Source organism: Rhagoletis pomonella, unplaced genomic scaffold (assembly GCF_013731165.1).
Source record: "Rhagoletis pomonella isolate Grant_MI unplaced genomic scaffold, Rhpom_1.0 Rhpom_scaffold_00002, whole genome shotgun sequence".
Taxonomy (NCBI): Eukaryota; Metazoa; Arthropoda; class Insecta; order Diptera; family Tephritidae; genus Rhagoletis; species Rhagoletis pomonella.
Window position 1 is genome coordinate 66,770,056 of NW_023458556.1, and position 14,271 is coordinate 66,784,326.

Consider the following 14,271-nt stretch of genomic DNA (forward strand, 5'->3'; position numbering starts at 1 on the left):
TACGGCACTATGTTGGTCGCAGTGCTAACTACGATATAATTAGCGCGTTTTGCACCATTTTAATGCACATTAGTAGAAATTAGCCATTTTGATTCATTAATGAATTGCTGATATCAGCTGTGGTAGACCCTGACATATTTATCTGCTGCTTTTATGCCTAAAAGCTGCTAGGCCTGAGCATTCACAAAGGAAATGCTGGACCACTTCTTCCGCTATATTTTAGTTGAGAGTTGCGGCAAGTTCTATTATACGGGAAAAAATTAAATAGAAATTCGAAATCAAAAGCTTCGTTGCTTTCAGCTCCAAAACGCTTCTGAAAAAGTTAGCTGTATGAAGACTTTCATATATGTACATAGCTACAGCAATTTGAAAGTTTCACTCTGCGGAACGGCTTCGCTCGGCTCGGCTCCGCTTTCCGTGTGAACGTACCCTAAGACTTCCGCTTGTAGGATGCTTGTATCATTTCCTAGACGGAGAGACAAGGAGATATAGAGTTCTTCGGAGAACATACCTGTACCCGATCTATCATTGAACCGTCTAATTGCCTCTTTATCGGCCACTTTGTATCTCCTGTTTGTTTATATCCGGCCACCATAGCAGGACGCCATAGTTTATATGTGTCTTATGATGCCGAAGTACATCCACATCACTAGTTTCGGTTTTAGTCCTAGTATGCTATGTAGCCCTTCTGTCTACGATATTCGATGTTGATTTTCTAGTTTAATTGCACTACTATGTATTTATATGCAAACACTAATAGTACCCAATTATCTTCATAATAAAGTCAATCTTTAATTTGGAATTATGTACTCTCGTTCTTTTATTTCAATATAAAGTTCTACGCCTATAAAAAGCCATGTGCCGTAGGGATAAATATATCCAATCATCTGTGAGCTACGTCAACTAAACGTCGCTGGTAGTATTTACTTATGTGGCCGCCACTGTACACAGACCATACATAAATAAGTACGTATAAGTATGCATATGTATATGAACTTAAATAGCAGCTTCTGCATAAAACGATATTCATTGATTAAGCAAACAACATTTTAGAGCATAGATCAACGATCACAGATATCCCATTACCGAGCATACAAATACTATGCAAGTTAGCAAATAGGCTTTTTTGGTATTTCTAAGTATGTATACACACTTATCGCGTTAGGGAAATGTGCTAACCACTGGCTACCTAGGTAAGTTTTGTGGCTGTGCGAGAAAAAGGTCCCACAGGGGTGTGGCGGTGCGACGATTTCGGTACTTAAGAATTACTTAGTTACATACATAGATATATACATTATCCATTACAGTCACGGGCATACGCAGATTGTGCGGTCTTTTGTGTGTACGGATGTATGTATGTTATACTATTGCGCGTGTATGTGGGACAAATCCAAAGTAGCCCGACTAATTCCATTTAGCACCTGCCATTTTTGGCCTATAAATTTGTATGCCACTCAAAGAGACTTTAACAGTTCACACCGAGTTTGGTTCACGGGTAGTTGCAAATTAGCTCATCGGGTTTTTGGTACACGTGGATCAATTTAAGAAACATTTAATAAGTGATCGAGTTGAAAATAATGAGATTTTGTTTGGTTCTTGCTGTGTGCGTCCTGGCCACGCTTACGCCAGCCACACACGCTTTCTTGGGTGCCAAGTTGGCACTTTTGGGATTAGCTGGAAATTTAGGCGGTGGTGGTGGAGGTGGCGGCGGCGGCGGCGGTCTTAGTGGCGGTGGTGGTTATGGCAGCGGCGGTGGTGGTTACGGCAGCGGCAACTACAATGGCGGCTTTTATGGTCAACAAAATCGCGCTATTTACAGCGGTGGCTACGGCAACGGTAATGGTTATGGCTACGGACGTCAGGCCTACAGCGACGGCTACAATTACGGCGCTGGGGCGAGTGGCGGCTATGATGGCGGCTATAACAATGGAGGATATAGCGGTGGCGGCTACAGTAGAGGCAGTTACGGTAGCAGCGGCGGAGGCGAGCAGATAGTAAAGATCATCAAAGTAATTTTACCCAGTCAGAATGAAGGTGTATCATCGAATTATGCCAGCGGCTACTCCAGTGGCTATGCCAACGGTGGTTGGACACCGATACCGGCGCCGGTAGCTGTTTCCGCACCAGCACAAGTGGCGGTGGCGCCAGTGCGCACAATAATTCAATCCGCTCCAGCTCCTCCACCCGTGCAAGTGCCCATACAACCCGCCTATGTTTCAGCGCCTGCACTACAACCTATTCAATATGCGACCCAACAATCTTACCAGTATAGAGAGTCCGCCGCAGCGCCCGTCGCCGTTCAGGTGCAATCGCCTCCCTCAATCAATTTGCCTGCACCCGAACCTGCGTCTCAAATTTCAGTAAATCTACAGCCTCCAGCCGTGCAAGCGTCCACTTCTTATGTGACTACACAGGCGGTTGCGCCGGTGCGTACGGTGGTGCAGGCACCGCAAGCTCCCGTTCAAACCACATATTATTCAGCGCCTGCGCCACAACCCAACCCACAACCCGTTCCACAGCTCATTCCCCAAATTATTTCATCACCTGGCCCTGCTCCTGGACAAAATACGCAAGTGGTGAAAACCATTAAGTTAATCGTCGACGAGGATGACGGCAGCCAAGGCGGTTTCAATGGCGTCCCTGCACAATCTTATGGCCCACCACCGCCACCTTCAAATGTCGGCGCTTGGGGAAGCAGCAGCAGTTCTTCGGGTGGTTGGAACAATGGTTGGAATAATGGCTATAAAAGTGGTGGCATCTGGGAAAAGATTGGTTGTTAAAAATAAGAAACGTCTAGTCAAAAACATTAATCGCTATATTTTAATTCCACTCGAATAGTCTTAAATTAGTGCTACCAACTTGAACTGTGTTACATATCTTTACGAACTCGTGTATACATAAAACGAAACTAAATACTGTTTTCGAATAAATTCCGACACTATTTTTTGATCCTCTGATGTTTTTGTTATGAAGGGTTATCCACCGCTGTTGTGTAGGGATCGATCCCAATTTCCGACTAACATCAAAAACAAAAGAAAAGAAAAAGTTTTTTCTAAAAGCGGTCGCCGACTGTATTCTGTCATAAAAAAATAGCTTCTCATAAAAATAAAACCGCCATTCGGAGTCGCGTGATCCATGATTCGGTTGTTCTTTTTGATTACATTTTACTCTAAAGATTTTTAAAATTTTTTATATTTTTCTTTATATACTTATTTTATTTAACATTACATATTTGTTTATTTGTGGTCTCATATTTGAATTCGATCAGACATTACATCAAAATGACAATATAAAATTTCGTACTTCATTTTATTTGTCCTGAATTCGAAAAAAAAATTTACGAAGTGCAGAAAAAAATTGATTGAAAGTAATTTTTGTATGAGGATATTTAGATAGAAACTTGTAAAGAAAACAAACTTCCGATAACGTCTGCATGACTCCTGCACGCCTTCACAACTACCTTAAATTTAGTTTTGCCATAGCTAAATGAAATTTACTTATTTATCGAAATCACACAAAAAGCTAGAAGTGGTTATTTTAATCAATTGATATTTTTTTCTGCAGGGCGCCTAAGTGATTTTGACCGAGACCAGCACGCCAGTCTCTTTTCTCTTCCTCTGTGCCAACTGACGCCAATTGGCAATGCCAAATGAAGCCCAGGTCGAGAAAGCCCTTGATATTTGTATAAATCTTCAAACCTAGCGTAAGGCCAATTTATGACACAGAGTAGACTGGGGAAGAATATTTTGAAGGCACAGATGTAGATGTGTTTCTCAACGCCCAAGGACAGTACGCTGCCCATTTGTTGAGAAGATTCTACAACATTGATTTTTCTGGACTTTGTTTGCTTAATTACATATTATTGAATTTTTACGGATGGTTCTAAAACTTACATTTGGAAAAAGCTGACAGGGACAACATGTTGGAAAATAGGTACTTCCAAACTGAGCAGTGTTAGTGTCAGCTAAATTTTGTTGGTAAGTAGATACATATAAGAAACTTGTTTCACTCTTCAATGTTGTTCAATGCTATATATTTTGATTTACTTCATAAGTTTTGATCAAAATGTCACCTGTCTCGCAAAATAGTAGTAAATTCGGTCCTTGGGGAGTACGGGAGTACAAATGACAAAATAGTAGTAAAAAACTACTATCGTAGTACTTTCGGCTGCACTGTTACGTTTGCAGATTATTTTGGGTGTATCGATGAACTTTTGTGCTTTCAACGCATGCTCCCGGAAATCAGCCATTAGGTCGCCATTGTTGTTCTTATAAAAGTTCGATCTGGGGGGTTACTATGTAACTTGATTCAAAAGTTTAAACTACTCGAAAATTGTACGAATAAGAATTCCTACTATCAAATACTTTCGGATCGAGTAGAAAGTCTTTCCATTCATTTGGCTCTACTTTTGAATATTTTTTGTTTTTATTTGGTGGTATTGACTGTGAGCAATGAAAAACAAAAAAAAAAATTATAAAATTTAAAGCAAGAATGTATGTGTGCTTTGGCAACGAAGTTTTATACCATATGTTAGCATAGTCGAAGAGCATTTGCTTATGGTGATTCCGTTGTTGCCCTTTCCCGATGCGAAATGTGTTTCAACCCTGAAAAAGGGTATGTTTCTACCTTCCTGTCCTTGTCCAGCTCACGCATTTCATAACATTGTCATTTTAAACAACCATCTGATTTTCAGGGCAACCATCTCCCCTGACAAAGCTTCTCAGGGCAGAGAATATTTTTATTTATTTTTTGCCCTACAAGAGTGTGAATTTTAAGAAACACCTAAAAAATTTTCTCAAGGGGAAATCAAAAGGCGACGTTTTTTGTTAGAAAAGAAATCGTCATTGGTGAACATGGGTTCCGCGGTGCGAATCACATCGAGCGACAAACCATTTTTATTTTTCAAACAAGCATTTTATTTTTTAATATGTAAGAAATTTTTTATAAGAAACAACATACCGTTGGCTTAGTTCGCAAACGTGCTAAGTCCACTTTTTATGTAAATTGATATTTTGATGCAGTAAGATAGCATAACTGAAAGTACATCATTACCAAAAAAGAAAATTACCGTAATGTCGTTTTTACTTGTTGTTATGCATTGGTACGCAAATGTGCTAGGTCCAAAAAAATCAAAAAAATATATATACACGTCTGTCCGTGTACACGATAACGCGAGATATCTCAACGAAATTTGGTATGTAGGTTGCCCTTTATCCAAGGTAAGTTGGTATTAAAAATGGGCGAATCTGAATGTTACCACGCCCATTTCCGATATAAAGGTATTTTCTAAAGATGCAAAAACTACGATATTTCAGTAAATATTGGATGCAAATTGTTCAAAATTAGTATGTGAAGTAGATAGATAGATATTTTTGTAAAAAATATTATTGTGCACTTTTTGGAAAATGGGCGTGACCCCGCCCACCTATTATGAAATGCTGCATCTCAGTAGCCCATTCACCAAACTCGGTACGAGCCTTATTTAGGGTCTAGCTAAGAAATCTGTTGAAAATCTAATTCACTTAAAATCGATGATCGCGATAACCACTCAGCAGAAAATTAGATGATACATTTTTGGATAATGGGCATGGCGCCGCCCACTTATGACCACAAATTTGTAACTCGGTAACCGATTTATCAATTTCTACCAAACTCTGTGCACTTAATAAACCTGGTACGGAAAAGCAATTCGTTGAAAATTATTCAAATCGGACCAAAATGAATATTTGCTTCCCGTATATCTAACGGTAAATTTCAGATCTCTTAATCTCTTAACAATAAATAAGACTGCGTGACACCGCCCAATTTATGACTACAAGGTGTATTTCGGTAGCCACTTTAGCGATTTCTACTAAACGTGGTTCATTTATTTCATTGAGTTTAACTCAGGATATTATCGAAAACGTTTGAAATCGGGAAAAAGACCCTGCTTACGACAGTATTTGATACCTGCGCCGGGTAGATAAAGTTCGGTTTCGCCCAAACTTTACCTCTTTACTTGCTTTTAATTATTTTCTTTTATAAATGGTACATAAATTTACGACTTAAAAGAGTTATTTTTGTTAATAGCAATGAAATAAAATTGTATTAGGTTATAACTCATTTTAAAACAATAAAATATATTTAAAGTAAACAATTAAATCTTTTAACAATAAAAAATAATGGAAAAAAAGGTTGATAGAAAATGTGCTAAGTCCACATTAAAAGAATAAAATCTTAAAGACAAAATGTGGTAAGTCCTAAAAGAGCCTATAAGTCTGCAACAGCTTTATTTTGAAATTGGCCGGTTTTTGGTACTAAAACAAGACGAACTAAGGAATAAAACTGTATTTACAGATAAGAAAAATATTGACAACAAAAAAAGTTAGACGGTTTTTTGTCCCTCCTGAAAAATAAAAAAAATGGACTTAGCACGTTTGCGAACTAAGCCAACGATATATGTAAATACATACAAATACAATACTTGTTTTGGATACATATAGAGGCACTGAAATAAAATCGAGGAACTAACGAATTAATATCGCTTATTTGCTACAAGAGTGTCATAATCCATACATAATTTTTTTAATTAGGTAGGATGCAGAAAGTATCGGCCACTCTTCTTCTATGTTGTATAAAAATTGAACAGCTGTATCGATTAACAACAGCTCATTAGAAGAAAATTTGTCTTAATTCTTACTATGGGAGCGTATGGAAACGGGAAACTATAAAGCCCTCTTTCTCGAGTTATTGACTTTTATGGATTAAGACACTCTTGCAGCAATTAAGTGATATGAATGAGAATATGTGAATATTTATATTGTGTGTTTCCAGCATCGAACTCAACAAAGCGTACAAACGAGTAAGACGTGACCTTAAGGTTTTGTGATTTAGGCTATAATGACACTGCTTTGTGTCTTTAGTATTTATTTTGCAAAACCATCCAATAATTTAACTTTATTTTTGTGTTTTCCTACGCCAATATAAGTTATCCGTTAGCTCAAATGCTTTCGAATCACTTTTTCGATTTTCGAGTAACTTTGGCAATCAAATTCGGATTACGTAGTTGCTCATATCCGTGAAACGAAAATGGAATATTTCAATTCGATTTCGGATTAGGTAGTATGGAAAATCCGTTTTCGGACGAAAATTCTTTCGAATGGAATAGTAACCCCCCTGGTCTTGAAACCTTCCGTACGTTCCCTAACACTTCGGTATAATTTTCGGGCACCTTTTCTGCTCGCCAGCATTTCAAGCCCTTCACACTCACGTATTTCGGCCAATTCTTCTTGCGACAAATACGTCTCGCTTCTGTCGTCAGTTCCCTATAGCGGTCCCACATAGCTCGCGTTGCGCCCGATCGCAGCGTGGCCCTGTATGCGGTATCTTTTTTATCTGCAGCTTCTTGACGCTCCTCATCGTGCCAGTTGCTCTTTCGAGCTCGCTGAAATCCTATTACCACTTCAGCAGCGGTACTTAATGCGCGGGAAATGTGCTTCCACATTTTTGCTGCACAGATGTGGGTGCGTGTCGTAGCTGGAACAACATAGTGGTCCGAGTCGATGTTCGGTCCTCGGAGTGTATGTACGTCCAAAACACTGAAAGCATGCCTTCCTTCACCACATGATCGAATCGATTTAGTTTCTCGTTTTTCGATCTGGAGACAGCCACGTATCTTGATTCATATTTTTATGCTTGAGCCTAGTACTGCATACTATCATACTTGGCCCCCGGAGAAGTCGATCAGCTTCAGTCCGTTGCCGGATGTTTCATCGTGGAGGCTGAATATTTCGACGGTGATTTCAAAGATCCCGTCCCTGCCCACCTAAGCATTGGAGTGGCGGGGGCGGGATTCCGGGATCCCGGACACTTCTCCATGTCGCGAATTCCCGGGACTACAGCTCCGGGATACCGAGATTTATACTAAGTCATTTTCGGAATAAAAGAGATGTTGAAAGAAGACCAAAATTTTGATTCAAAGTGAACTTGAGCCATTTGAACTTGGACGTGAATTTCAGAACTTGCCTGAATAACTGTACTTGTTCAAACATTTTGTGTAAGAACTGTGTAATAACGAAAAATCTGGTAGCAATAGCAAACACAACAAGATTTTATAGTGTGGAAGTTTTGTTCCTCATTTTATTTTGTTGGCGTTTTGTGGAAAATGAATTTCTGAAGATATTAGTAAAAGAGGTTTTTAAGATTAGTAAAACATTAGACATTAAAATACGGACTCTTTTACTAGGGTGCATTATGCTCCCTGTAAGACCAAACACGGTGACAATGAATATATGTGGTTTAAAAAAGGCGAACCTACTATTAAATGCAAAAGTTGTGATGAAATCGAAATCCCGAAAAATCCCGGGATCCCGGGATTAGAATTTTTGCATCCCGAAATCCCGGGATTGTTAAAATACTTCGGGATTGAATGGCCTAGTATGTATTTATTATTTCTTGTCTATTTTATTATGTACTATTTTCTCTGTGCAGGAATACTATGAAACATCAACAAAGCTTTGACGGTAATAGGCCACTATTTTGAACATATTCTTATTACATTCAAACCTATGATACCGGAACAACCCGGAATTACAAACATTAAGCTGGGTCGATTTTGTATGGGGGAAAATAAAAGGCATTTAACCGTTTTGTAATAGTAATATTATGTTGTCTTAGATCTAAGCCAATTGTTATTGGCTACGAAAGATTAATTTAAAACTTATCTTTAGCCGGCGCAATTGAGCAGAGTGTATGAATTTTGAAAATGAAACTTTGGCTTGTAATATCCATGGAAAGGGTTAATTGTTATAAACAGGATGATGTATCAAATTAAGGGTTATTAAATTTGGTACCTCACGTTCATTTATCATTTTTCAAATAAGTCTACAAGTTTTTAAGATATTAAGATAAAACTTACAAAAACTATAATTTTCCCCTATGAATTTTCAATTCTTCATTACTTCAGCAACCAAGTGAAAAATCCAAAAAATGAGACGAGGTTTATATCAAACGTTTTAATGTTAAAAGGACCATTGACTTGGTCCCGCCGGTTTGGTCAGTTTTCAAATTCGTGGTTTTTAAGAAGTCGAACATGTATTGTCAAAGATTAGGAATCCTTTGATAAATTAATAGTAGTTTCAAACATATACATAAGTATTTAAATACATTAACATAATACAATTAGGGCGAGAAACGCCCATTTTATGTCCATTTATGCAGTCTTGAGAATTGGTGAGGAATGGTTTCATAGTCACCGAAGAAGCACATTTTTCGCGGTTTCTAAATTTGCCTTTATATGAAAATAGGGGACGTGTTAATTCCATTAACATATCCTAGGAAATACTTTTGAGGACTCTCCAATTGGACGATATTGCTTTGCATTCAGCTTGAACGATTGAAGAGATTTTTTTTAGAAAAAAACTGGAGATCCACTTAATTTTTCGATATAACTTTGGTAAATGTCACTCGATCGGTACGTAATAATTACCAAATTGAAGGCGAGACTCACTGTTACTGATTTATGATAATACTATGATGAAAATCGTTCAGATTATAAAAAAAAAAAAATATATAAAAAAAAAATGTTGAACAAATTTTTTTGTCATTTCCGTATATTGGTAATTTTTATATTGTATGCATAAACATAAGTAAACTAATTAGTGTTTCTAGAAGTTGTGCCTGTTTAGTGTTTCCATGCTCATTTGCATAAACAAAATTTTTCCACGATGATGGAAAATAATGGATTTTCTATTAGAGCTACCGATATTGTTCCTAAGTTTGCAAAAAATCGCAAACTGTATATAATATTAAAAAAAGATTGGAATATTTGGGATCAGCGGCCGAAATGCATGCCAGCAATGTTAATGCTGTTCTTTACATCTTTTGACTATAGGCCAGTGCAATTATCAACAAAACAATTACAATTTGGTTGAAAAACAGATAAGCTTGAGATTAACGATAAGCTAAAGGAGATTTATTATCTTATAATATGCACCAAACATTTTTGCTGAACCCAGAATTTTGAACAAGAATTGGTTTTATTCGACTAGTGTGCTGTGGGTCCCTTGGCGGTCGATGCGCGGGCTCTTACAATTAAAGTAAATGACTAATATTTTGCAGGCTTGTTGTTGACTTCTTGATACAATATATTTTCACTATTACCAAGGGATTTGAGAAAAATTAGATTTTCGACCCGCCCTAATGTACATACATACCTATATATGTATGTACGCCTATACAAACTCAAGTCAAAGCTTCATGGTGTTGAAGAGATATAGAATTATTTCAGCCGCTTCTGCTTGTTCTCCTGTAATACAAAATATTAGCGTTATCATAATGAAAACTTCAATGCTAAGCCTAGGTCATTATGTGACAACAATTGCAACCAAATCAAGGCACCCAGTACTCAATGAGCGTCGAAGCAAAACAAATTGCATCCGTTTTTTAATTGATAAAGCAAATAAAAATGCTAGATTTACAATAAATGCGCCATCACACCTGCTATTCGTATATAAACCCTAAAAATATGAAATACTTCTTTATTAAGTCACAACAACTTAAAGAAAACGATGCAAAAATGCTGCCGCTGTCAGTATTTCAGAACTTACGCTTTTTGATTTTACTTATAATAGCAGCCAAAGAGCTGCAGGCCACTAATTTACAAGACGAAAAAGGCGAAACGAATAAGGTGCTGATAAAACGGGGAGACAGTACAAGTGGGAGTGGGGCGCCAAATGGTGGGTTAAAAAAACTTAAGAAAAAATCGCTTTCACAATTTATTTTTCATGCGTACTTCACAGACTATGGACCTGCTATAAAAATCTCCTCGAGCGTCTTACAGCTGACGCAGGCAAAGCAGGGAACCTCCTCCGTTGGTGATATTGGTTTAGAACACCATGAAACTACGCTTGAACAGCCTTGGTCTGTATTAGCTGGGGCTCACCTACCCGTTGCACAAACCGTTTGGTTGGAGGTGCCGGCAAGCCAACAAGATTTTCATTTATTCGCTGTGCCAGATGTGAGCAATTTTCATTTTCCACAACCCCCAGAGGGTACTGGGGGAGTTGGGGGTGCTGGTGGTGCCAGCGGCTCTTCGATGGAAACTGCTTCTCCACTATCTAAAGGATTGCATACGCAGATAATAAGCAGCGGTAAGGGCGTAATGCAGATTAGCGATAATCTTGATTTCGGTGAAGTGGCGGAGGGAAAAGCAAAGGGCAGCTATCGTACCTCTTACGGCAGATAAGTGGCGATGGGTAGAGAGTTTTGCATGGAATTTGGTCCTAAAATAATAACATGATATGCTGTAATCAGTGCTAAGTTTAAGTTTGTTTTATTAAAACACTCAAAAAAATTTAAGTTACATAACTAAGAGTACCGAAAACAAGTATTTTTTTGTTTTACTCTCTTTACTCCAAATACTATTGTAATCCTAGTAATACTGTCACGAAAATTGCCACACAGATCGCTTATTATTTCAAAACACAACATCACTTCATGCTTGCAGGCAACAAGAGAATACTCCTAATTCCTCCCCGTATTCTTAAACCCCCTCTAAAATAGTCCGTTTTGTTCGTCGTGTTTGTGTTCGTAGAGAGTGCTGTAGCTGAAAGCGCCTTTGCCGTGATCAATCCCCACCACAGGCTGGCTATGGAAGTCGCCGTGATAATCGCCATGGAAATCCAAATCCTCCAAATATCCATGTTCACTAAAGTTAGGTATTGAAATATCTTCATGATTCTCAGTGGCCGCACCCTCAGCTTCTTCGTAGTCCTCGGCTGTGGCACCATGATGGCCACCATAATCGGCGGGAAAATGTTGCGTGTCCAAGTGATCACCCGCAGCGCCAAGTGACTCCAAGTGGCCATCATCAGCGCCGCTAAAGTCATGCGCTTCCACATCGTCGCTCAATTTGGGCAGCTGCAGCTGGCTAACGGCCTTGGCAGCACTTAGTAGGCCTGCATGATTGCCCAATGGCCCAGCATTGTAGACGGCCGACTGGATGCCTTCAACTTCCAGCTGATTGTCATAGGGCACATGTAATGCACCAATGAATGTCGCACAGCTGATCGTCAGTAAGAATGCACAACCGAGTATTTTGGCGAGTTGCAAAGCCATATTTTTTAATCAGAGGTGTTGCTTTGCTTACTTGGTCTCTCCTACTATGATTGTTAGTGTGGTCTTGCTTTCTTTTTTTATTTTGTTTTTCTTACTGCTTACAATTGAAACGTTGGCATCCAACTAAATTTCCAATTCCAGTGCTCGGCGATTTATATACAATTATGAAAATCAGAGAGTTGCCTTGATACGGCCACTTTGGCCAACAGATATGGGGAGCGCGTACATTTTCATTGCACTTGCACTTTTCTGCAATGTTTGGCGTGGTATGCAATCCGATAGCGTTTTCGACATTTATGTTTATACTTACATACATACATACATATGTATGTGCATACCATGAGATGAGTGCGCATGCGTACGTTTGAATGCAAGTAACAAGGAAAAAGTTGCTCCACCAAAATTTTCAATTTCTCATTGCATTGACTCTGGCGACGACTCGAAAGCCAAGTGCTAAACATGCTTAACTATTTGAGTGCACATATGGGCTAAAATACAGCAAAATATGAATACATTTTTATTTAATTTCTTACATTAGCCTATTTCAATTGCACTCATACATGCATAATGTAGTACGAAGTTTTTTTGTTGAACAGCCTTTTAAGTATTACATGACCGAGTTTTAATTCAGGTATATAACAAAAGTTAAATGCGGACGTTTTAAGCCAGATCATTGAACATATTACAGTGGATGAATGCATTTAAATGCAATTGGTAAGTATAGCATAGCCACTAAATTTATTAAAGTAATTCTACCAAGTATAAATTTGGGAAAGAACTCTCAGCGCCATTTGAGCCCAAACGTGATTTTAGACAAGGCGATTCAGTATCGTGCGACCCTGAATAGCAGCGGCATATATAGCAAAAGAACGATGCTGCTCTTGATTAGTGACGCAAGCGCAACATTTTGCAGCTTAGAGGCTAAGAGGTTGGTCTAGCGGCAAACGAGAGCAAGGCAAAGTACCTTCTGTCAACAAATAAAGGGCCCACGCGTTTTGGGACACACATCACTGTTGGCAGTTATAACATTGATATAGTCAAGGACTTTGTCTACCTAAGATTCAGAATAACTACCAACAACAACTACAGCATGGAAATCAAGCGAGTAGTAACTTTGCGAAGAGTGCCACTTTGGCCTCGGTAAGCAATTGAAAAGCAGACCCTTCTCTCGACCAATAAAAATGACGCTCTACAAATTTCTCATCAAGCGCGTTCATTTATATGGCGCATAAATATAAACGACGTCACACAATAATGAGAAGGCATTGTGGGATTTCGAGTGAACTAGTCTACGTAAGATCTATGGCTCTGTTCGTCGGTGCGATGCTGAATTGGTACGCATTGATAACGATCCTCCACTTAAGCGATCTTTTGACTCAGCAACCATGGGTGGACAATGAAAGGACTGGCGCCAATTAGCAATGGGGAGAGGCAATTGGAAAAGTTTTCTGGTCTCGGCCGAAATCGACAAACGGTTGTTGTGTCAAATAAGAAAGAAGAATATTATTGAATTTATTCTCCATTTCAGTCTTGCTTTAAAGCAAAACATGTTCAACTGCGATGATAAATATTCGAGATAATATTAGAAAATCATTTGACAAAAGTCATCTAACATTAGTTTGCCTACTTGACTTCTCTAAAGACTTTGATTCTGTATATGGTATACACCTGCTTCGTTTCAAAAACATAAAAAAAAAAATATTTCCGTTTTGGTGAATTTGCGTTGCGATTAATGAAAAGCTACTTGAGATACAGATATCAGTGCATCAAGCTTGGGTCTGACATAAACCGCTGGTGACTAGTGTGCGCCAGGGCTCAATCCGAGGATCGTAGTTATTTCATAAATGCCATTTTTTATACTTGGCCACTTCCACAAATGCACGCTTATGCGGTTGATATCCAAAACTACATGTCAGACACCCATGAGTAATCAAATGACTTGTGTTCGAAGTTAAATAGTTATTTAAACGTCCATTCCGTTTTGGTTATTTATCTTAATATCGACAAATTCTATGTGTTACCTATTTGTATGTAAAAAAATAAAATTTATTCCGCCACACAGTAGTTTGAAGAGAGAATCTAGCAGGACATAACTATTTTAACAGATTCGCGTTGATGGATTGTTCACCAATCTACTAGTCATAAACCACTGACACAAATCATCAGTAAGGTTTC

The 14,271-nt window shown here is 38.5% G+C and overlaps 2 protein-coding genes across 2 annotated transcripts; one reads left to right on the forward strand and one right to left on the reverse strand.

Moving 5' to 3' along the window:
* The first annotated feature begins 1,577 nt into the window (after nt 1–1,577).
* On the forward strand, nt 1,578–2,780 carry LOC118754333 (glycine, alanine and asparagine-rich protein-like). The gene has a single exon (XM_036489210.1). It carries the CDS (start codon nt 1,578–1,580, stop codon nt 2,778–2,780), a length of 1,203 nt encoding a protein of 400 aa, XP_036345103.1.
* An 8,752-nt stretch (nt 2,781–11,532) lies between these two features.
* LOC118734709 lies at nt 11,533–12,096 on the reverse strand. The gene has a single exon (XM_036464416.1). The coding sequence runs from the start codon at nt 12,094–12,096 to the stop codon at nt 11,533–11,535; it is 564 nt and encodes a 187-aa protein (XP_036320309.1).
* Between the last annotated feature and the right edge of the window lie 2,175 nt (nt 12,097–14,271).